The following is a 26,469-nucleotide window of genomic DNA, read 5'->3' on the forward strand; positions in this document are numbered from 1 at the left end:
ATTTTGTTCAACGATCATATTTTTTAATTTAGTACTGGACTGCAGAAGCTACATAAATAGAAATGTAATCATCCAATTTAAAAAGTTTATACCCCCTGTCTCTTAATGCATTGTGTGGCCTTCTTGAGCATCAGTACACGTTTTCACCTTTTGTAATAGTTGTGTATGAGTCCCTCAGTTGTCCTTAGTGTGAAAATCTCAAAAAATCTAGTGTGTGGATCTCAAAATCATACAATCACTTTTGGAAAGGGTTCAAATATGCAGAAGATGCTGGAAAACCAAAGATTGTGCAGGAGCGGGGGGATTTTTCTGAAGAACAGCAGGCAGATGAACTGCTCAGAACCAATAAGGGACTCATCATCATCAACTATCACAAAATATAAAAACAGTCATGGATCATCCAGGAAATGACACATAGTATTAAGATTCAAGGGTATGTAAACTTTTGAATGGGGTCATTTTTATAAATTCAGTTATCACTTTTTTCTTGTGGAGTGCATGTAAACATATGTTATTGTGAAATTGCTTATTCAGGAGAGTACTAAAAAAAATAACATGCAATTTTCATGATCCCTCTTTTTTTGTTTTAGCTATTAACATTTTTGCACATTCTTCAAGGGGTATGTAAACTTATGAGCACAACTGTATATATGGAATAAAAATGGAACAAATGAATCATGCACAATGATCCATATGTACATTCCATAATAAAAATTGTTACTACCATCAGAGCAATTAAAGCCTAAAGTAGCTTATAACCTTAATGTGCACAGTCAGCAGACAACGTCAACCACTTTTATTGAGAGCATTTGAGTGAAGTGACATGACATACGGCCAAGTATGGTGACCCATACTCGGAATTCGTGCTCTGCATTTAACCCATCCAACGTGCACACACACAGCAGTGAACGCACACACCGTGAACACACACCCGGAGCAGTGGGCAGCCATTTATGCTGCGGCGCCCGGGGAGCAGTTGGGGGTTCGGTGCCTTGCTCAAGGGCACCTCAGTCGTGGTATTGAGGGTGGAGAGAGCGCTGGACATTCACTCCCCCCACCTACAATCCCTGCCGGCCCGAGACTCAAACCCGCAACCTTTGGATTACGAGTCCGACTCTCTAACCATTAGGCCACGACTTCGATTTGGGGGTTTTATCAGCAAATATATATACAAACAGCGGAGAAAACTGAAAAATGTATCACTGGAGGAAGCAATAAAGGACTAATTTTAGCTGGAAGCAAAATTAAAAAAAGGATTTGTTTCTCACAAACATGTGGACTGGCATGATGTGGATTACTTGTGGATTATTGTGATGTTTTTATGAGCTGTTTGGGCTCTCATTCTGACGGCACCCATTAATTCCAGAGGATCCATTGGTGAGCAAAAGATGTAATTCTAAATTTCTCGAAGAAGAAACAGACGTATCTACATCTTGGACAGCCTAAGCATCCTGAGTTTTACACAGAGTTTAAACATGTGAAATGTGTGTTTACAGCAGCTGAGGTTTTATCTGTCTGGAAGTGAATGAGTTTACCAGGTGCTCTGAGAGTGGGAAGATCCGACACAGAGTTTGACAAGGCCACATTTGATTTGTTCTCAGCAATGAAAACAACTCCGATTCAGATTCAGAGATGAATAATGAGAGATGTTCGAGTATTTGTCTAAACACACTCAAAAATCATCCACCCCAGATATACAGGCGAGTCTCTCAGAAGCTCACAAACAGCAGCAATTAACTGGAGAATGAAGCAGCTGCAGTAAATATGCAGTCGATACAGCAGAGCTCAGGATGAGTGCAAGCCGATACATGTAATTGCAAACACATGTGAGATGTGCAGACGCTTACTCTTGCTTTTATGACTGTGTGTGTGGATGTATGGGTTGTTATATGTTTAATGAGTGCGTATAAGAAGTATAAGAGTCTGTGCTTGTGTGTTTGCATGTGGGCCAGTCGGTATTTGTTTCAATTAAACTGGCTTTTTGGGAAATGCAGTGAGGCATTAATGCATCGAACACAAGCAGCTTGAGTCATAAAAATCAATACTAATTCACACTTTTGTAGTTCAAGGGTAATTAACAAGCTACAGTGAATTAACATCCCACCCCTGTCTCGCCACGCTCACTGGCGGAGGTGCATTTCAGTAGAAATGTGAAATCTGTACATTTCTTATAATAGTATGACTTGGACGAAATTGAGATGCTGCAGCAGTTGTGTGAAAAACAATGTGCTTGAAAACTGAAGAGCCAATCAAAACATCAGCTCAGTTCAGCTTCTAAGCCCGCTGTAACAAGCAAAAATAAAATGAAAAGCACAAGAGAGTGAGTGAGAAAGTAAAAAAGTAAAAAATAAAAAAGGTAGATCGTCTCTAGGAATAAATGTTAGTTTCCGGTAACAGATTTGTCTTGGAGTGCGGAAAAAATTTATGATATTCTGTTCCCCTCCCCTGTCCAACCAGATCTTAATTACTGCACCTATATGGGCCATTATGTGCCAACACCTGGCCTCAAGGGAAAAATTTGTACATTGCATAATTTTTCACTTCGAGCTGTTCCCACTGCCAGAAAAAATAAATAGCTAAATAAATAAATAAAATCAGAGAGACACTGAAAGAAAGAGAGAGAGAAAGGGAAGGGGGTGGTAAAAATAACACAGATAGGCTCTCTAATTCCCCTTTCTCTCTATTCTGGGTAAAGACAACACAACAAAGATTAAAAGAAAATTGCAGAAGTGTAAATACGTTCACAAAGCTAGATGTCTAGAAAATAAAGAGAAAAAAGCTTAGAACACCTAAGCAAACTGAGGGGAGAAAATAATGACTTGAAAAACAGTGTACTCTACATTACTGTAACAGATGCGGGGTACCATAAACTACAGAAGAAGCAAAAAAATAAATAATTTGTGTATTATCCAGGTAGCACTTCTTTAGCCTGCGAGGATTGATATATCATTGTAATGCACAATAAAGAGAGAAGAATAGTCCAAACAACCAGTGAAAACATCCAGTGGAAAGATAAATGTTTACAGTCTAGAAAACATAGACATATGTTTTATTCTGCCGGCAAGTCTTAGTCCTCCAAGACCATCAATGAAAATATCTCACACAACTAAAACCAAAAATCCTTCAGCACATGTTGATTTTGCAAGGCAATTTTGATGGAAAATCAGTGAAAATCTACACAGAAACATAACACGTTAAATTGAGCTGATAGTACAATGGTGTTATATGTAGCTTTATGCATTATTAATTGGTAAAACATTAACATAAGATTTAATTTATTAACATTAGTTGATGCTTAGTTATGCCCTTGTGCAAAAGAAGTGTCCTTAATTATTTTGAATGTGCACTTGTATAGTGTTCTTCCAATATTAAATGTATATTTTAAAAAAGACTGTACTTTCAAAAATGTAAAAAATGTGTTTCTCTTTTAAAAATGTAGTAATTTGAGACATTCTTCAAATTACTACATTTTAATCTTTTGTTGTGATCTAAATAAGTGCATTTATTTAGATTTTTTGACTTGAGTATTGTTTTTATGTTCAGTTGTACTGTATCTAGGACTATTATTTTGAAATTATTCATGGACTTTTACTTTGCATTCTCTTTTTATGTTTTTCTCCCGCTAAATATTTTCCCTTGGATACTTGCGATTATCACCCTGCATGTGTCTTGTTTTGTTTCTCGTTTCCCCCGAGTACATATAGCCCTTTGTTTCCTGAATTCTTTGTCAGTCTTTGTTTTAATCTGCTTTGTTGCACTATTCTGTTTTGTTTCGCTCTGGTGTTTTCTTCCTTTTTTAATTTAATAAACAATCCATCACAAACCGTGACACTAAGGCTATGTTAACACTGCAAGATTTAATGTCTCATGTTGTCTGTTAACATTATGTTTTACACATGGTCAGTATCAGATTTGAGAGTAAAATGATCACATGTTTCATAATTTTTCTTTAAGTTTTGCTTGAATAGAGATGTTACCATGATACTTACATCTCATTGTCCCTCCACTGAATTTTTTAGAAGCTTTCTTCCATATTAACCGAATGACCAAAGAGCTACCAGTATATCTTTGGAGTGACTCCCATCAGTGCAGAATTGTGATGAATGTTGATCTAGTGACGTAAAAGCAGCGCCAATCCTAGACTTCTGGGGGCCCTACGCAAAACTTTGTCACCGGCGGTTGGGGGGGGGGGGGGATCGGTGATGTTGGGATGAAATAATGGATGTAACGCATTTGTTCGTGTTTCACGCCGTCTCGAATCATGTTCGTGGAAAGCGCTCGAGAAACAATATCTCTTCCGCGGCTCGGTACGCTTTCAACTCGTTTTTTAGTCTCGAGCAAGAGACTTTATGACATTCACGTTACATGATTTGACTGATTTCTACATAGAGAGGGTGACAGCGCACCGCATTAAAAGAAATGATCATTCATGTTTTCAATAACCGTGTGTTTCGGGGGCCCTATGCAGCTTGTGTATTCTGTGTATAGGGAGGATCGGCTCTGCGTAAAAGTAGCATGAATTCTGATGACTGGTACTAAATTGTATATTATTTATCATTACAAATATATTTAAATACAAAAACATACAGAACAAGTTTCAACTGAAATGACAGACATGCATTAAATTACTTTAATTTGCTACTACAGAACTGTACAGCAAAGTGTTACCAAATAATTAAATAAAATAATATTTAATAAACAAACACACAACGTGCAGAAGGCTTGCAGAATTTTATGAATGACAGGCATTTGTTACGTTTCCCTCCTTGAAGGAATCCAGGAAGCCAGGGATAAACCAAAAGTTCTTTTAATAAGAAACACGGTCTCAAAACAAAGGTTGCAATAGCTCCAACAAGGATTACGCTTGGGTGACTGGATAAAGACAAGAGGGAAACTGAGGACTTAAAAGGGAACCGGAACAAACGAGTGAACGAGATAATTAATACAAAACAGGTGACAGAACTAAACGATGATTACCAATTAACTAAACCAGAACAGGAAGAACCAAATAAGGTCAAAAGGGGACTAAACAGAAACAGACACGTAACAGCATTCTAGTTTAGCAGAAATGGGTGCAGCTGTCAGTGCAGTTCGTGTGGGCCTGCTCATGGGAAATCACTATGAAATACAAAAACAACTGAATAGGCACAAACTGAGCAGACCGCTTTCACATATTGACAGACCTGAATCAGAAAGACGAAATCATTATGATGTCTGATAGGACTAATCTGGGATTATTAAATCCATAATTGCAGATTAATATGACATTTTGCAAACGATATCAGTGGGCTAGCAAATAAATCTTCATTAGAGTTTAAACATGTGATTGATATTTCACTCTTACGGTCTGTGTTGTTGACAGAAATTGTACAAGAATTGCAATCCATCCATCTTCCTCTTAAATTCACAATGGAAAACAAAAACAGAAAGAGAGAGAGAGAGAGAGAGAGAGAGACAGAGAGAGAGATGGCACTAAAATTGCAAGTTCTTGCATCTTTGTTCTCCAAATTTATTGACAATGCCCAGCACATATACATTAGCATTCCAGCATTCAAACAATATGTGTGCAATCACCGTCAGCCTGCCACTCACTAGCCAAGACACAGTGCAGTTAACTCTCCATCATAATGCCCTTCAGGGGAATAAGAAAGCTCTGCTCAGTCTCAAGTGCTTTGAGAGCTGCCGTGGGGGTCAGAAGTCTGGATGTCTGTCTCTGTGTTCTCTGGTGCACAGTCTGTCAAAATGGAGACAGTCACCCTAGTCTTTCCCCTTTACCTTTTTCCTTGTATCTCTGAATCTCTCTGTCTTTCCCTGGGGGACAGTGAAGTGTCAGCGTGTGTCTTTGCCCCTGCTCAGCTCAGTAAGGTCTATGGACATTTTGGCCTCAGATACATTCAAGTACTCTCACCCTCTCTCTATATAGTTAAATTAAATTATGACGGGTCAATTTTCAGTTCAAGAGCATAGCGCTAAAACCTTATTGTAATTGTTAAGGTTTTCAAAGATCACCAACAGACCAAACTGTAACCCGTAGAGACCAAGGGGTACGTATACTCAGATTTGATCGTAGAGTGTGCGTACGCTTAAATCCACGCCAACGCTCATATTTGTAAAAACTGGCTTTGACGTGGAAAAGCATCACGTCAGGGTCTGAGCAGACGTACGCACTTTTTCTTATTCGAATACTGCAGGTTTTTGGAAATGCAAGCTGTTCTTGCAGCTCGCTGTTCTAAATTAAAGAATTTGAATGATGACTGGTGATCTTTTATATGTTAAATAAAAAAGGAAAAACGAAATAAAAGTGATCCATCTGTCATACAGTGTTATTGTGGCCAAGGTGTGTCACGTGAGAAGTGTGAAGCGTCGCCATGGAAACAGTAAGGGGAAACATTCTAGAATAAATGTCGCCTATATAAAAATAAAAAACTCACTCTGGGGGGACTGCTGGAATATTTTAAATTCACCAGTGAAAGGGTTAATTACAACAAATAGGACTGTTTACAAGGCAGAGCTGAAAGCACTCATTTGCAATTCATATATTTCACATCTGAAAGAGATGCGTACGTGCATATTCTGTATGTACGTTCATTTTATGAATCACACGTACGCATATTTTAGAAATGATCATAAGATAAATTTTAGGATGGTTTCTGCGTAACATTTTATAAATGAGGCCCCTGAAACTTTAAAAGATAGTAGTACCTAACCCGTCTACAACATCACCAAGGCTCGCCCTGATTGGCCTGACAGGGGCGCTACAGTGATCGAAAGTATGAAATCGCTCATAACTCCTAAAGCGCAGATTCAAGTTTCATATGACATATAAATTCCTGGGTCAAGACAAAAAAAAAAACGCACCTTGGCAAAATGTTTGGCTATTTTGGATTTTTTATTTTTTTTTAATTCCATGTGAACGGAACCAGACCATTGCAGACAAATTCTCTGGAGAGTGAATATCAATAATTAACACACAAAAAAATATCGCAGTCTTCAGAATCCTGTTTCATGCGCAAGGTGCTACAAAGTGCATGTTTACATGGAAAAGCAGCACAGTTGAATGCAAAACCCTGTAAAAAATGCAATGTTTTTACAAAACATTTACTGTTAATAGTCAGCCGGGGTGTTATGCTTTTAGTCATTCTGAATTTGAATTGCCTTGACTTTTTGGGTTAACCTTTAAACCTGAATGTGTACATTCTGGCTAAGATCTGTTTAGCATTTTTCTTATTTTATATGATTTATGAACATATAGGACATGTTTTAGACAAGTTTAATCTTTTCTGCAAAGATATTTAACAGCATTGATAATGTTTCTGATGGATAATATTAGGATGTTTTTTGTGTTTGCCTTACCGAATGCGCTATCCTGTCTACAATAACCTGTCCATGGGCTTTTTTGGTTAGTTTAAGGGCCGGCAATGCAGTGTTGCCAGATGTCGAAAAAAAAAAGAAAATTCAAATCTTTGCAAATAAGATAAAGATATCGCTGACCCTAAACTGAAACTTCCTACTTGATTAACTTACTGAAGTGTCAAATTAAGTGGAAAAGACAATTCCAAAAATGCTTATAATAGCTGGATCTGAAGGCTGTGCCCACGTCCTTACTTACAACTCTCTGAAGTCTTGTCACTCCATCAGTGTCTCGCAGCAATCATTTTCATACCACGGATGCTAAACATTCTTACAAACTGTCTAAACTGAATTATACATGTCATGCAGACATTCATATGAGGAGTTTTAAACAGCAGATTAGTCAATCAGAAAACAAATTTTATTTTTGAACATGAAAAATTTATTTAGGTCCGGACCTCGGTAACCTCATAGCTGGCTACGGGCCTGCATGTGTGGTGCACTTGGAACAGATCCTTATTTATGGCTTTACATGGTTATTAACTATGGTTAAGTTTTTAATAAAGAGAATGTTACTTGAATTATGCTGTAGTTTCAATTTATATGAAATTTTTATCTTGAATTGGCCAAACGTTCTGAAAAATTTAATTAGTTTTTATTTATTTATTTATTTTTTATGTTATTAATATTATTATTATATTATTTTGCCATATTTCCCAGCACTAATTTTAATAAATGATGAAACTGGTAACACACACACACACACACACACACACACACACACATAGCCCAACCCCCTGTCACTTATCTTTCCCCTACCGTTGATCTGAGGTGTTCCGAGCCTCCCAGCTCTGTCTAAAACTGACAATGAAAGGCTCCGTTGAGGCTACTGCAGCTAAAAGCCCCCAAAACGCACTGGGATGTAATGTTAAATAAATGACAAATGGCTCAGGGATGAGGGTCTTCGGTCAGTACTCAGGGGCCAGATTGTCTGAATGAGGACAGCTTGAGGAAGTAGTGTAAATATCTCAGCATTAAAGAATCTTAAAAGAATCATAAAAGAATATAAATTAATATGGATCTAAATAAAGTAACTTAATTTACGAGAGTTTGCTGTCAATTGCCGGCATACAAAATGAAATAAGTTTCAGTTTTGCTTTTGCCTTTTTCTTTATTGAAGTTGTGTACGTTTGGAATGGTGTGTGTATAGGAATTACAATATCATAGAGCATTATTTGTCATTTTTTCCATGCACAGGCTCATCGCTAAAGTAGATTATGCCTGGCTGAGTAATTTTTAAAATGAGATTTAGCCAGCTAGTTTAATATCTTAGATTGCCATTTTATTAGTGTGGCTCTTATTGGTGACGTACGAAGCTTGAATAATTTAAGATTTTTTACACATTTTTCTTTATGAGAAAAGCTTTTTATTGAATAACCTCTATATTTCAGTGCAACGGACGTTTTTATACCAGAGCATCTGAGAGTGGGACTTTCATCAAAATAACAGACACCGCCTGGAATTGATTTGGTCTGAAATTCCACAGATAAGTATAGACAGATGAGAGAAAATGAGGCTATAGATATGGATGGGCAATCATACAAAGGCAGCAGAAATATAATTCCCTACATTTACAGATTCTTTTTTACAGAACTATTGCTGTGATTTGATTAGCCGTATAAGTTAGCATAGCTATGCTATTACAATTTCGACCATGGTGTCACGATCACCAGCTGGAGTGCCCTGGACTCTCACCAGAGGGCACTCCACCTCATACTCTTGCCCCTGTACCCTGGAGTCCATTGTTCCTTGCCCCTCATGTGATCTTGTGATGTGCTACCCTTGTCTGTGCTATGTTCTGATTGGTTCCTTGGTTGCATGTGTCACGATCTGATTGGTTCCCTGGTTGCACGTGTCTTGTTCTCATTGGTTGGTTTTGTCATGTGTTCACCTTGTCTAGTATAAAATATGCTCACACCCATCCAAGATGGCTGATTATTGTGATATAGCCATCCCTTGTTCCTAGTTTCCAAGTTTACCTTTTCTGTGTTTCCTAGTTTACCTTTGTTTTTGATCCTTGGACTGTTTCCTTGTTTTTTTTATTGATTGATGCCTGCCCTGACCATTGTCTGTATATTGGATTACTTTTTTGCCCCTGCTTTAGATTACACTGTTTACCGGTGTTCGACCCTGCCTGTTTTGACCACATTTGTGAATAAAGCCTTGCATTTGGATTCTCCAACTCCGTTGTCACGACTTCCCACGTTATACATGGTAATGGTCCATATATGAAAAAAACTGGGGATAAATCATCACGATTTTCATGCTAGTTTATCATGGATAGGGCCAGAACAATATAACCATTCAGTTCATTGCTAAAACAACAAAATCTGACAGAGCCAGACAATCTTGCTAGGTTAAGCATGTCTAGTGGGGAAACCAACAAACCAGCATACAAAAACAATACATAACCAGTCATGCTGTTTTTTTAAGCAGATAGATAATTTAAGAAGCTTTCAGAAAATTTGTGATAACAGCCCATACACAAATATAATATATAATTCTATATATAATATATTCTTATATTAGATACAACACACATGGAGAGAGCTGAAAAGGGGGTGTCCAGATTCAAATTAATGTAATTCTGGAACGGTTTGGAATATGAACCTAATTTTGGGCTTGTTTTTAAAAATACACTTGGAAGTTTCTTGTACAAGTGAAAGAAGTTGAATAAAATTTTTAATAAAAAAGTTATAGGTGTTTAAGTTTGTTGTAATAAAAAAAATAATTTCATATTTATTTATATTTCATTAAAATTTCTTTTTTTAAATATGTGGTGAATTTAATTTCATGTCAAATGAAAAGCCTTCAGTCTAAAGAAGTTGTGTTCCAAATTTGACATTGATATCACAAAAAATTAGGTTTCTGTGTTATTTTTAATCGCTATACCAACAATGTCCACTAGGTACTAGTCATGCTCCTTGTATGATTTGTAATGGACGACTGATTTGATTTACAATTTTTGTTTTATTCAAACAGCAATAAAACATGTCTAGATAGGTTGTAAATGATTTTTTTAAAACCATAAATATGACATAAAAAATTTAATATGACCATATACAATAAAACAACTACTACTGAAAACACATTGGACTTAGAAACAGCTCTGGCTGCTTACTGAGACTTATCTGAATATCTCCCCTGTTCATTACTGCATAAAGTTATGAGGATGGGCTCTTTCTAATCAGAAATCTTAATCAAACATAGCTACTAGACTGTTGTTACAGAAACTTCACCAAAAAAGTTGATTTCATGTATGATCATACATGAACTTGACATGCATTACATTTTTTACTGAATACTTGCAACATCAATCATATACAAACATACATATTCAATTTATTCTCAAAGTTTTAGATAAAAACTAGAAAATATGTTTTGTCTGAATTGTTGGCAGCCAAAAAAAATAAAAAAATAAAATACTTGTGATTGTATGTGTATGTATCAACTTTTTGTAACAAAAGCCAACTTCTTGGTGTTTTTTTTTTTTTGCTAAATTTTCTTGTCACAAATTAATGAATTACTGTCACTACATAATTTTAAATATAAAACATGAATCAAATATGAAAAATACAATCTCTAAGGTTTCCAATGATATATAGTTTGTCAAGATTAGTTTAGGTTTAGTATAGAATATTACGGTTTTAAATATGTAATGGCTTTGGGCCCACCGGTGGGCCGGTGACACTTAAGGGGTTTTAACATACAGTATCTAGCCCATACAGTTATGTATGTTTGTTTATGTATGCATAATACATTTTTTGGACATACAATATATGTCATCTGTACATGTTTATTTATTCAAAAACCTGTCAACACATGTTGAGATTATATAAGTAACTATAAAAGATAGAAAGTATTACGTATATGGGCCACACTTTAGAATAGGTAACACTTGTTAACTATGAACTACGACTTTTCCCTCAATAAATTCTTAATTTGCTGCTTATTAATAGCTAAGGTAGTTGTTAAGTTTAGGTATTGGGTAGGATTAGCGATGTAGAATAAGGTCATGTAGAATAAGGCATTAATATGTGCTTAATTAGCACTAATACATGGCTAATATTCTAATAATATGCATGCTAATAAGCAACTAATAGATGTAACTGTAAAATAAAGTGTTATAAATAACGGTTCATGGGGCAAATTCCAAATGGAAGTGATCCCCTTGGAGTGGGGACTTTTGAGTGAACAGGTGCCATTATGTAGCCGTTTGGAATGCACTTGGCAAAGGGAGAGATGTAATTTCCTCATTATCTTCAGCTGGGATGTTCCCGTGACAACGCAGCATGATGTCCGTCAGCGGATATCGCTGTTTTAATGGCATAAATGTCTTTTTATTGTTGTTAGTATAACTGTTGCAAATGAACATACATTTTATATTTTAAAACGTTTTTAAAGTTTTTTGCTATATTATAAAAACTAATATGCATAAAAAAAAAATTTATGCCGGTGTCCGTCAGCGAATCTGTTGACGCACACCGTGCTGCATTGTTGTGGGAACATTAAAGCTGCAGATAATGAGGAAATTACATCTCTCCCTTTGCCAAGTGCATTCCGAACGACTACATAATGGCACTGTTCACTCCAAAGTCCCCACTCCAAAGGGATAGGGATGATCACTTCCATTTGAAATTTGCCCCGTGAACCGTTCGGTTCAATACGCTCACCGTTACACCCCTAATATATATATATATATATATATATATATATATATATATATATATTAGGCATTGACGCAGGTGATTATTTTTTTCAGTTTAACGTGTTAAAATTATTTAGCGCCGTTAACGCAGGGGCGGGGCCTAGGCTTGGCCACCCCACTCATAACTGCTGTTTCTGTCTGTTTTTTCTTGACAAGAAGTGCATTTATTCAGTCGCAGAACGTCTTTACGACTACATCAAACAGGAGACGTTTCAGACGAGAGCTTCAAATTCACCTCAGCGCCAGGTGCCAGTCAAACGAGCGCACAAACTGTACTGTGCTCGCAGCGCGTGCTCTTCAATACACGCACAAAGGTGCCGGCTCGTGCATAGCCTGTATCTTTTCATATCAAATCGTGAAAGAAACTACAAGCATTCAATGTCGTGATCAGTTAAGTCATGAAGTTACCAAAAAGGCGATTAAAGCTGCCATAAAATTGTGCATGCATGTAATATGTTATATATGAGTTACATTAAGAACATGTCTCTGAAATGGTTTTCAAAACTGTCCTGGAGCCCAGCACTGTCTTCCTCATCTAACACACTCGATTCAACTCGTCAGCTCATTAGAAGAGACTGAAATGGGTCGGAAAAGGTAGAGTTGCGAGAAAATACGATGTGTGTCTGATCAGCTTCATGTTCTGTAGAGGCAGCTCTTAAAGAAACAGCACCCAAAAACAACTTAATAACCAGCTGCTGTGATGTCTGTTCATCAAGAACAATAGAAAAAAGAGGAAATCAATAACTTTTATAGTTTTAAGGATTCATCTGTATTTAGTTTAGAATTTAGTGTTTTATTCTTTATTATTTTTCTGTATATTTCTGCTTAGGGGCACAGGTAGATAAATATGACATTTAGACTTAGTTCACACTGCAGAACTTAATGCTCAGATCTGATTTTTTGCTCAAATTCCCCAAATTTTTTTGGGTTGTTGTTCACATTGTCATTTAAATGCGACTGCCATCAGTCTCATGTGTGAACCGTATACAGCCCTGAAGTGACCCGCATGCGCAGAAGAAGACGTGACGTCAGACGTAGCGCACTGTGTTTGCGGAAATAAAAATGGATGCTGCTCGTGTTAGCGTGTGTTTAGCAATTTTTAAGTTAATGTGCCTAAATAACAAAGTGATATTATTGTCTATATATTAGGGATGGGCATTTCTGATCATATTTCATTTCGAGTAATCCACAGGTTTGAGAAACGAGTACTCGATTAATCGGGGGTGGAGCTTAAGCAAGCGTGTGCGTCATAGCGAAAATTAAATTTTAATTAAAGCCCTGTTAAAAACGTTGTTGATAAAACTATGACAGGATTCAGAAAATAATTAAATTAACACAGATTATTAAAAATCACCATCAATAATGGTTAATACAGTAAACATTTAAAAGAAATAACAGCGTGAGGTGAAGCTGAAGCACTTTTTCTATATGACGCATTGTATATAAAATTAATCACACAAAATGCATGTGAGCTTGAACTACGTGCCAACCAGAAAGTAGTGGATGCGCTTCTCCCGTTACAGGGCGCTGAAACAACGGTAACTGAGGACCGACCTCCCCCCCAAAAAAAACAAAAACAAAAACAAACAGTTATTTTAAAGTATTATCCCCATCAATATGTGTGTCTTATTATTTGTATAAACATTTTGGATCAGTTTTTAAAAAGATATCCTACCTTTTTCTATGTTTTATAAAACAAATAAAACACACATGATACTCTTTTCAGTTATTTTATTCAACTGTTATTTTGAACAAAATATTTTACTTCAGCAGCATCACAACAGCTGTGGATCAAACAAGTTTTTTTGTAAAAGGTTTGCAAAAATAAAGTTTAATACAACTTCACCCAACGACTGTTAAGTAGCCCATAGCCTAACGAAAATTAGAAGCCAGCATAATTTGGCTGCGTAAGCTTAAAATAAAAATAGCCTGAATATTTTTACCACAGCTATAAAACTTAAAGATTAGGTAACATAACATTTCTTTCAAAATGATCAGTCGGTAAAGGTAAATAAAATAAAGCCGGCATAATTTAACTATGCTGCTTAAACTTAAAACAAAAACAGCCTGAATATTTTACCATGCATGGCTAATAAAACTTAATCAAAAAGATCAGTCGGTCTACGTGCTCAGATGAAAGCCGAGTGCGGAGTCTATTTACAATTAGACCGGCGGTGGAAAAAACGCACTCAGCAGGCACAGAAGTTGTCTTTCCTCGAAACCTTGCGTCTCTAATACTGTGCTGTGAATTTTCCATTCATTTATGTAATGACAGGTTAGCGTCATATACGATTCAGTGGTTAGCAAGGTCCACGAGTCCATAGTTATAGCCACCCGCGCTGGCTTCGACAGACTGTCTTTTAGTGAACAAGCGCATTTTTCGTATAGAGCATCAATCCTTGCAGTGACCGTTTTGCGCGATGGGACAGTATAGTGGGGCTCATTAAACGTTTAAAACCTTCACCTTCAACAAAACTAATAGGCAGCAAGTCTTCTGCTGTCATTTCTGCTATTAACTGCGTCATCTTCTCTGCCCTGCCTGTGTCGCATTTCTGTCTGATGGTGAAATCTCTTATGCTCGTCTGACTGCTGGTAGTGGCATCGGCATCAAAAGCATCTGCTTTTTTGTGTTTATGTGCAAGATGGTAACGCATCGAACTCATTGTGGAGTTGTAGACGAGTGTGGTGCTGCACATCTTACATTTGACTGTTTTTTCGTCAAGTTTTTCAAAGTGTTGCCAGACATCGCTGCGCGCTTTAGAAGCCATATTCGCTCTGTGCTCCGGCCTTGTCTCTAGACCACAACTTCTCGCAGCCATAACCAATCAAATATCAGACTACCGCCCAAATACCAGCATAACCAATCAGAAAGAATGAAAGTAGTTCAAAAAATGCAATTTTAGAGCCGCTGGATCGTCGCTGATGTGTTCTAGTAATCGATTAATCGAGTACTCGTGCACATCCCTACTATATATTGCCTGCCATTGTGATTTTAAACTTCCAGCCTCCTCCAGCGTAGAATTGTGACGTCTGTCGCATTTCAATGACGTAAAAATCACATGAAATGCGACATGGCCGTTCAGACTGAAGTCGCATAGCAAAACAACGGATATGTATCCGATTTAGAACCACATATGAAAGTGGCCTGGGCCTGATTTGAAAAAAAATTGAATTTGTGCTGTTCAGACAGTCATAAGAAAATCAGATATGGGTCACATTTGGGCAAAAAAGTTGGATTTGGGCCACTGTGGCCTGCAGTGTGAACTAAGTCTTAATCACGGTTTTATCATAGTTTATAGTTAAAGTAATCGTTGCAACTATGCAATTTTTGTTTTTAATATTATTATAGTTTTAGAATCCCAGAAAAAAAAATCTTGCTTGATTTCCCAGATGGGTCAGGCTGGCCTGCTGGCTGGTTTTAGAGGGGTTTTGGACACTTATCAGCTTGGCCAGTCTAGAAGACCAGCTTAAACCAGCTAAGAACAGAAAAGCTAGGCTGATTTAACAGTTTTTTATTTTTATTTTTGTTTTTTGGTGTGGGAAAAAGATTACATAACTACACTGTGGGAAAACAAAACATTAGCAGCCCAATAAGCCAGTGGCAGAATTGGTAAGCTGTTTCAGAGAATGAACCTGTTAAAAACCAGCACTGCTGGCAGAAATGGTTGTGAGTGAACATGTATAAACGCCGGAGGACTCAGGGGGAATGTGTGTGCGTGCTTGTCTTGTCGGGCTGCCAATGTGTCAGCAAAGTGTGCAGGTACATATGGATATGCATGCATATATCAATGTGTCCAAGCATGTGTGTGTGTGTGCATGCTATGTAATTGAGAGTTCCTCTGACATTATGCAAGCCCACAAATATTCTGACACCTTGCTTTTGACAATTCTATCCAAAGCCTAAAAATAATAAATACATATAGAATTCAGAGTTCGGAACTGCACATCATGTAGCCTCTCAGCCTCTGGAGAGAACATTTACATGTCATATGTCTCACACAAACTCATCCACGTCTGTAGCACTTTGAGTTCTCCTCTAGTATTTCTCACATAACATTTCAGTCTGACAGTACATTTGTGCTGTAACTCACTCTGGCTGTGGGCTTCTCCTTAAAGACATGGCTGGGTCAAACAACACCTGCCAGCCCCAATATGACTTTATGTTTACAGTGAATGACTACACTTTGTGTTGACCAAAAATGCATCGAAAACTCCCCAACAGAGCTTAACACATTCACATTACTGTACAGTTGCATCATACTGTGAGCTTAAAGCCCCTATTGGCTGAGCATACTTAAAGCTGCAGTGTTTTATTTCAATACCATTAGTAAAACCAAACATAATTACACAAAAATGACAAAATTTTTAAAAAAAACAACGTTTCAAACAGGCTTCCCAATCATCGGCCATTGTTTGGAAGAACACGATATCTCCTAGGTTAATGTAGTTAACTGAAATTAAAACTATTTAAATAAATAAATAAATACATTTTTACAATGATTTACAGAAAACATTCACTAAAATGTCTTTAAGTGCAACAATAGTTTATATAACAATAAATCTTGTCAGGCATATTTAGAAATCATTAGATGTCATTGAAAGACTCACAGTGCATCCCCCCATAATTAATTGTACTTTTAAATCTTTACCAATCTTAGCCACTACCCTTGAAACACTAGATTTTTCCCATTTGTCAAGTTTTTAATCATTTAAAATATATTTAGTATGATCTTATTATTATTATTATTTTAAACAAGTACAGATATGAATTATGATTTTTGACCTATTTTTGACATTTTGTTTTCATCAAAGTTATTTGAAACATTAAATAAGAAGCTTTACTTGCATTGAATATGATTTCCATGCACATAAAATCACCTTAATGGGACATCTCGTCTTTGACCCATAGCAAAGAAAAAAAAAGTTACACACTGTGGCTTTAAATGGTATATGAAACACATTGCTACCTTGTGCACATTAACTCAAGGTTGTTGTATTTCACTAACCGCTTCGGGTTAGCAGGGGTTCACAGAGGGAAGAAAGAAGTTTCAGATCTATTAAACATGCTTCAATCGCTGTGTGAGGAGTTGAGGGTCTGATATTTTTGATGCAATATGAATGTCTCTGAGTGGTATAGAGAGTTCACCATTAAGGTTTGTTTGGATCTCTTGAATCATGATGCTTTGGCTCAGCCGTCCTCATGGCAACAGCCTCTGCTCTTCTCCAGCTCTTTCGGCTCATTAATACTGCACTGGTTCTAGTTAGTATTGGTGGAGGAACTGGAGGGTTGTTGGCCCCTTGCCACATCATCACCCTTGTGGGATTCCTCCGTATAGTCCAGCCCAGCCCCACGGTCACTACTCCCAACCCGACCTCTATTAACATTTGATGTGGGGCTAAATAGACACCGGAGAGGAAGATCTGTTATAGAGTTATACTGTAATGAGCTCTGGGTTTTAACTTTGGCAACTGAGCTCTAGGGATAATAAGTAAAAGATATTTATAGCATTAAAGTTACATTTATGTATGCAGTACATACTGTACAAGTAATGTGAGCTTTGTCGTTATTAAAGCTATTGTAAACATGCCATTCAATGCTGCAATATATTATTAGGGAGTTTTGCAATGAATATAAGATCAAGATCACCTCTGCTTAGACTGATCTAAACATCTGGGAAATTAAACAAACTTTATGAATGTCATTGTATCAAACAACACCAACAAATTTAGTTGCATTTATATTAAAGAAGCTGATCTTTCATACCTTTGAAGCAAACAAATATTGGACACGTTCTGGTTGTCAAACTTAGTGGAACGTGTTCCTTGTTGATTTGATGAACTAGACCTGTGCTTTCTCTGCTAGGAGACTTATTTGCTAGGGTCACTGGCTTCATAAATTCCTCTAAAAATTACCTTTTTAATGGATAAGATGGTTAAGTAATTGCAAAAATGGCAAGAAAAGCAGTTCTGAGAAAAAGTCCAGTATCTTTGGTTTGCTCTTCAAAGGGGGTTGCCAATTTCAAACTCATTTTATGTTTTAAATGATACAATATTAAGCTATCGTCAGCCAAATTTATTCATTCATTCATTCATTCATTCATTCATTCATTCATTCATTCATTCATTCATTCATTCATTCATGCATGCATGCATGCATGCATGCATGCATGCATGCATTCATTCATTCATTCATTCATTCATTTATAAATTTATATTGAATTATTTGGCAAATATTCAATTATTTGATTCTGTACATCAACAATAATTATTTTATCACCTACGCAACATAATCATCATAAATTGTAAATACAGTATTTTAAAGGAATAGTGTCTCAAGTTCATCTCAAGTCCGGCTCCAAGACCATATTTTCATAGTCTTGGACTTGTCAAAGATCTAAAATTATTTAGACTCAGTATTGACTCGGACTCAGCCTAACCAGATCTTGGCCAGGACTCTTCAAAATATCTTCTTTTATGCAGAACAAAGAAAGTAATACAGGTTCGGCGCATTATGAAGGTGAGTAAATGATGACAGAATTTTAATTTAGTCTTGCTGTCCATTTAGGAGTCCCTGCTCTGAATTAATAAAATTCATATATTTTGAAAATTCATGTAAGTCTCTACAAAACTGCTCTGAATATTTTCAGATGCTAGCCTATATATACACTGTGCAGCTCAATTCCTTCCCTATGCTCTGTCTCCTTCCCTCTCCACAGGTGGTAGATTGAGGGCTTGAAGGATGGGTGTGAAGCTCTTCACTGTGATTACGGCTCATGAGGCAGACTGATCATGTCAATCAATCTTTCTTCCTCACTGACACTGATGCTGATGAGCCTCCCTGTCTTTACAACGGATAAAATGACCCTGCCAACAGAGTATAAGACCACCTGGTCCAGATATGACTTTTAACCTCTCACACTTCTCCAGACATAAAATCATTCATCACGTTGCAGTGCTTCATGCAACAAATTGTACTTCACACTTCCTTTAAAGGAGACATCTGGATAACCAAAGATGAGGAATGTTTGAATCGCTATGCTTTACAAAAACACAAATCAATGGAGCTGAAGCACAATCCAGCCAATGAAAGTGAGCAGCGAATCATCCGTCAGAGCACAGGAAATGGACACACACAGGGAAATTGATAAAAACGATGTGAGAATAAGTCCTGAGAATCGAGAGAGCCGTCCTGTGGAGAATTGGGCAGTTTCTAATAATGAAGTTTGGCCATATCTGCGGATACAGCAGCCAGATAGAGGAAGACAGCAGGCTTTTAGATAAAGCCGTGTGTCTCTATTAGTGTGAAACTGAGCTTAGGCCAGGAGACATCCCGCATTTGATGTGCTGAGACAATGCCTCTCCAGGATGAAATGAAATTTGCAGTTATCATCATTATCATGATGAACGATGAGAGTCTGGCCAGGATGGCAATAGTTATGAATACCTTGTGCCAATGGGTTGTTGTTTTTTTTACAGACTGGGAAAGCATGCTAGCAGGTCTATTGTGCTGAACATCGGGAGTCAGAGGTTGGACTGAGAATCTGAGATGCTGTAATTTAACCAGTCAAGACTGTTTGCAATTAACTACAAACTGAACCAATACTAGTTGTGTATGTTAACTGTTCAAACTGTTTTTTTTCAATAGTGCTACATTTAATTGTTCAAAAAACTAGTATTATGAAATATTTAATAAAATCAATTCTACTTTATTGTATTTTACAATGTTATTTATTGCAGTGAAGTTGAATTGTCTTCAGTGTCACATGATCCTTCAGAAATCATTCTAATATTCTGATTTGCAGCTCAAGTATTTTTTCATGAACTGTTGGAAGAAGTTCCAGTTGTCCTCCTATGAAGCCTTCCCTATACTATACCGATTATAACTATAAATTTATAATTAATGAATGAGCTTTTTTCTTTTTCAATGTATCATTTTTAATACATCAGAATCACATGCAGATATCTGTTTAGTCCACTCCTATATTCTTAATGTGAGCATTGTTTGTGAGTTTATCATAACAACATAACTTTCACCTTAACAAAGCCTAGAATATCAATGATCCACTTTTCAGTTCAAGTCAGTTCAGTGTTAAAAAATGTCTACTCACCAGCCTGCTCTGTGCTGACGGTGATATTGGAAAGCTGTCTCTCAGATCTGCCCAAGCCTGACACCCCATTCAGAGCCTCAATTTGGAATGTGTAGTTAGCATGCGCCAAAAAGTCCTGAACCACCACAGAGGTGCTTGTGAGGCCCGTGGGTTTGGGTACAAAGCGCACGTTGCTGTTGCATGCCTCGCAGGCCTGGCCATCAGCTCCACATCGGAAACAGAAGACATTATAGCTTACATCCTTCCGACCACCTGTGTCACTGGGCGGAGTCCACTCCAGAAAGAGGGCGGTCTCATTGATGTTAAATACCAAGTTTCGAGGAGAGGAGGGCGGTCCTGAAAGAAGAGACACACCTTGCTCATTAGCAACCATAATTATCATGCTGACAGAAATCCATCTGTGAAAGGAAAAATCCCCCCCCCCCCCCCGCCTATTTGAGCCAAATATTATGCAGATTAAGAATTTTTTATCTTTTTTCCGCTCTCTCAAAAATGATGCATATGCATTAACTAATGAATCCTTGTAATGCCTTAAAAAACCACTCGAGAGCGTTTGCCATCTCTCTTTCACTCCCTCCCTATGGTTTTGCTGATATACAAATGTCTCTGCTCTAGTACCCTGGTTCTGCTTCCTATAGAATGCCGTTTATCTGCTGTTTCCCAGATCCAGCTAATGATGATAATGAGAATATGTCCTAGACATGATTATCATAGTTAATGATAATTGCACCCACTCGTGAATAACAAGGAAGTAATTATTCCTCCTCTCCTGTTTTTAATGCAGATTGCTGCTGGTGTTGAAAAGATTGAGTTTGGTGAATAATTTGGGTAAGCATGATGGGGGGCAGAAAGAGGGAAGGTGATGAAGCAGAAGACTGAAATAACTGGAATTCTGATCGATAGAATCAGAAACAATAAGAGTAGAAATGAGAATGAGAATGATGAGAGAGAAAATGTATGCTTATCACTATTTTTGGCACATTTAGTCTTATTGTTCATCTTTAGTTTATCTTTCTTAATTACTTTCTCAAATATTATTACTTATTTAATTAATTCCTTTTAATTTATTCCTTTTAATTTAAAGCTCTTGATTACTTTTATTGTTCTGCACTGGTACTGAATTTTATCTTTTTAATCGTATTTTATATATTAATTTCTCCTCTGGGAAACTGAAACTGGTCACGTCTCCTTTATGACACCGTTGACTCGTTCACTCTCACTTCATACAAATGCAGTTGGAATCTTCTTGTGTCACAGTTATAGATGGTATTGAAAATGGTCTGGGAGAACTTCAATATTAATACAGTATCATTGCAATATAGTTTTACTGTTTATCTTGTTGCTATGATGATCAGATCACATTCTGATATTACAGTATAGACTCTAGATTGTGTGGGATTGCTTAAAGGAATAGTTATGAGTTTGTTTATTCATATATTTGGGATAAATTCAGAATTGCATCACTTGCTCACCAATGGATCCTCTGCAGTGAATGGGTGCCGTCAGAATGAGAGTCCAAAAAGTTGAAATAAACATCACGATAATCCACAAGTAATCCACACCTCTCCAGTCAATCAATTAAAGTCAAACCATTGTTTCTGACTAAAATATGAGCCCATAATCGATAACAATGCTTCCTTCAGTGGAAAAAAAATCCTCTGTTGTCTTCTCACATAAAGATCCACCAAAATATTTTGTTTAGAACTATTTTGGACTATTTTCGCTCGTTTTTATCAGCTGTTTGGACTCATTCTGATGGCACCCATTCACTGAAGATGATTCACTGGTGACGTAATGCTAAATTTCTCAAACTCTGTTCTGATGAACAAACTCATCTAGATCTTTGATGAACCATTCCTTTAAATATTATTTGGTTGTTTAAACTACTTTTTTTTTTTTAAAGCTGCCACCACTCTTGGAAAAACAAATGAGCTGTTTTATCATTGCATGTAAAGCACACTAAAATCGAAACTGAAAAAATAAAATGGGTAATGAATGAAAAAAGAACAGTAGGCTGACTAACGTGTGCAGGCCATGGTAGGAGGGTCTTTGCTGGTTCTGTAGTAGTTTTTTTCACAGTGACACTGTGCCGAACCCTCGGTGTGGCTGAAACTGTGTGGGGGACACTTTGAACATTTGATGTTTCCTGCAAAGGCTTTGTAGAACCCAGGTCTGCAGGCTGTGGAGAAAACATAAGAGAAAAGTTAAGGCTGTGAGTTCCGGGATTTATTAATAATACAAATTTAATCGAACTATTTCCAGGGGAAAACACAAATGAAGAAGGCTTTAGAACAATACAGGCTTTAAAACTTTAATATATTATATTATTTATAGGATAACACATATGCATTTTACCAAGTTTGGTGTCAGTAAGACTGTTTATTATTATTATTATTATTTAATAATACTTTTATACAGTGAGGATGCATTAAATTACAATTATATGCATTATGCAGTAAATACAATTATAATGTTATACAAGATTTCTGTTTCAAATATGCTGATATACTGTATATTCTAAATGTTCTATTCTACAAATAATCTTGAAAAAAAAAATCATGGTTTCTACATAAATATCAAGCAGAACATCTGTTTTCAACATTGTTAAAAATAAACATTTCTTGAACAGCAAATCAGCATATTTAGATGACTTCTAAAGGATCATCTTACACTGAAGACTGGAGTAATGACTGCTGAAAATTCAGCTTTGCATCACAATATATACTGTATATATTTTAAAAAATATATATTAACATTTTCACAATATTACTGATTTACTGTATTATTGAAAATAAATGCGGCCTTTGTAAGAATAACTGAATAACTTTCAAAAACATTAACAATCCACTTTGCAATCATGTTCACACAAGACTCATTCTAGCATTCCCTATTTGAAAAATTTAATATTTTATGTTACTTAAATATTATATTGTTGGTCTAAACTCACATGCAGACAAACATCCCTAATTGACCGGTTAAATATGGACACGTATAAGGCAGATAAAATGTGAGGTAATGTTTTCAATCTTTAACTACCCCATCAGTCTCCATGGAACTGGTAGCTTAAGAGATACATTAAAAGCTTCAGCTTCTCCCTCTCTTAGTATCTCCAGTGTGCAGCCTAACTCATTTGATCTTTTCTATGCTCCAAACCATAGCAGCTCTTAAACACTCCCCGTCTTGGACTTAGACTCCACACTGAAAGACTCGCCAAGGCCCAGGAGAGCAGCCAGACGAGACTGAGTTAAGTGGTACACACACAAGCACACATACTTACACACATCATAGATGTAAGATAGCAGATCTCTTTCTGTAGTGTCTCTACCTCTGTCTCAAACACACACACACACACACACACACACACACACACACACTAGTTTTACTCTTATTTAAATTTGCTCCTTAGAGGTTGGTAATTCTCTATAGCCACAACATTACAGGCATTGATCTGTTTCTTTCTGACTCCAGACACCTTCTCCAGTAACAGGGCCATTCCCGGAGAGCTTCCCCAGCAGCCTTACGTCCTTATTGTGATGCAGGGAAACAAGTTGTGTGCGCAGGACCTCTGTTAGCATCTTTTAAAATCAGTATAGGCGTTTGGCAGCTTTCCTAGCAAGGAAAACAACTCCAATGTATAAATCATTAATGAGGGTTCTTACTTTTATTTAGATCTGTTGTAAACAGTCAACTTCTATTTCACAGAAATGGAGAGCATTAAATTCAATGTGAAATGTGGATCACAACCAATTTTATTTTCACAATAAGACATATTTTGAAGTGAAACAGGATATTGCATAGGAGAAAATGTAGAGTGGGTCTTTTATCTTTTTGGAATTTTTTGGAAAAGTGTGCATTAAATTGCAGATGGGACAAGGTGGTTAAAAAATTAAAAAAATCCTTTCAGTTCAAGATGTCAACTGAAAGAGAAAAACTTTTTAGATAAAAATCTAGAAAGAAAAGCTAAAAAGGTATAAATAGTTTTAATAATAATAGTAATAAAAAAACATCAAAAATTATTATTTTTTTAAATATGGAATATTGTCCACTGAAGTTGTGAACTATAAGATAATGTCAGACAGTTGACTGTTTTATTTTTTATTTTCCCCCCTGAAAGTTTAAAAATTTCCCACAACAATATCATGTCCACTACTTCTCAAGTTAGCCTATATATAGTGTTTCTGTGATGAAAATGACGGTGCTTGAAAATATTTTTGAAACATTTTGGAATAAAATGTCTTGTTAAGGCTAATTTTACAGCTAGCTTTTTTGCATCCCAAATGCATCCAATTAAAATATATTTTCACATTGTGTGCATAATTCAACAAAAATACAGCACCACTGGAGATGACACACAATAAAATATTCATAAAAAACAACAAAAAACAAACAAGTTAAAAAAAAAGAACCCCAAAGGAGTGTCCAAAGTCGAAGAAAGACTTTATAGAAAGATTTTAGATCAATTTATCACTGTTCCTCCAATTATTTCTGTTCTTAGTGCTACTGCTCCTGATCTTATTACTAGTATTACTCTTATTATGACCTCTAACTAGAACCACAAGTATCGGTATTTTTACAAGACCCATGGCAGCTCTAATTAGGCCAACAGAGGAAGTAGATCTGCCTCAGTGAAGTGAAGACCAGTGATACCAAGAACGGTACGATTCTGCAGCATTTACCTTTCCCCAGAGGATCCACAGGCAGCCATGCTGCAGAACGGTTCAGCTCTCAATAGCAAAGGATGCAAAGCAGGATGAGGCAGTGCTGGAGGCAGGCGTGATAACAAAGTGGTCATTTGGATCTAGGAAATTAGTTCAATTTTAATTTGCTCACATTGTAAAACGACTCCCGGTATGGCACTTTACGAGGCTTGTAATTACACAGTGGAAAAAAATAAGAAAGAACACTGGTATGGGTGCGCTGGGAAAATAAAAGCAAAAAAACATAAAAACAATACTACATTCACCTTTAATTAAGCTTCATTTTCAGTAGTTTATTTTGTTTTATTTTCATGATTTCTGTTGTTTTTGGAGCAATTAAGCTTCATTCATATACCACACAAACTCTGCAGCATTTCAGGCACTAAAAGAGTCTTTTCTGCTACTTTCACCTACAAAGCAGTTGCCGGATCCAGCGATGTCCACAATTCAGGCGTGTACCTTCTAAAAAGCCAATTAAATACAACCCTCAGTGCCAGTTAATGGACTCCGTAATGGCTATGTCAATATGAATATAAATTTTTTCCCCTCAGTCAGACATGTATTGAGTATCAGCTGACATACTGTCTGAGCAGCGGGTTAGAACAGCAGGGGAGATGAACAGGAGACAGTAATTTAGAAAATTGATCCAATTCCCTGCAACCGCACTTTAAACTTTTCTAGAAAAAATGGCCGTGGCTCTGGGAATGAACATTGGAAAAGTTGTTTGGCTGCCTGACCTACAGTTCGGGCTTTTTCTTAATGGTCATGTAGCGCATAATAACAACGTCGAGGAGGGTTTAGGTGGTCCATTTGGAAGAAAGTGGAGTATTTTATTATTCTGAGTGTGTCTGAATTGTTACGATGACAGACAGCATAGAGAGTAAATCTGTCTCTCTCTCCCCCAGCAATCATCCCATCTCAACGGCACTTTGCTTGCCCCTGAGGACAAGACCTTTATGACAGGAGGACAAGAGAGTGTCTGTGTGGAAGATATAGTTCTAGAGATTCTTTCCCTCCCCTTCTTTCTTCGTCTTTTCTCCGTGTCTTTTTTCCTCTCTTTCGATGACAGTTTTGGGGCATTTTCCAGCACCGCTGTGTTTGTGTGCATGAGGTTTAAGGCTAGGAGGAGACGGGAACTGAGAGAAAGAATTTTAGGAGAGAGCGAGGAAGAGATGTAGTCCCACAGGTAAACAATTTCATCGTTAGCACAGGGGACTGCCGGTAGAAAATGCAATTATGATTTCATATGCAGTTTAAATTCTCATTCGCCTTTAATGAATAGACTCAGAGCTAGTGACCCGATGGTGCAGAGCAGTCTAGGCCTCATCATCTCTCTCTCTCTTGCCTTTTCTTGGTCTCTTTATCTCTCTCCTTCATTCTCTCTCTTTGTCCCTCCATCTGCCCACCTCCCTCTCTGTATCTCTCTACTCTCTGTTGACAGTCTATCTGGGTATGGAAATAGGCATTGGAGATTGCTTCCAGCTGTATGTCAGTCCCCAGAGGAGGAAATAGACCCATGATAGCACAATTACTTAATACGCTAAAA

At 36.9% G+C, this 26,469-nt stretch overlaps 2 protein-coding genes across 2 annotated transcripts in view; both read right to left on the bottom strand.

Annotated features, from left to right (window-relative positions):
- The window catches only part of LOC306872240 (ephrin type-A receptor 6-like), a gene marked incomplete at both ends in the record, with an annotated part of 32,380 nt that extends 17,494 nt beyond the window's left edge, over positions 1-14,886 (bottom strand). Inside the window, one exon of the mRNA XM_079420734.1 lies at positions 14,583-14,886. Coding sequence (XP_079276860.1) covers positions 14,583-14,886 — 304 coding nt within the window. The remainder of the gene's footprint in view (positions 1-14,582) is intronic.
- Positions 1-26,469, bottom strand: part of LOC306873086 (high affinity choline transporter 1-like) — a gene marked incomplete at both ends in the record, with an annotated part of 376,914 nt that overhangs the window by 44,111 nt on the left and 306,334 nt on the right. The window lies entirely within an intron of this gene.

Source organism: Barbus barbus, assembly GCF_936440315.1.
Source record: "Barbus barbus genome assembly, chromosome: 7".
Classification (NCBI taxonomy): Eukaryota; Metazoa; Chordata; class Actinopteri; order Cypriniformes; family Cyprinidae; genus Barbus; species Barbus barbus.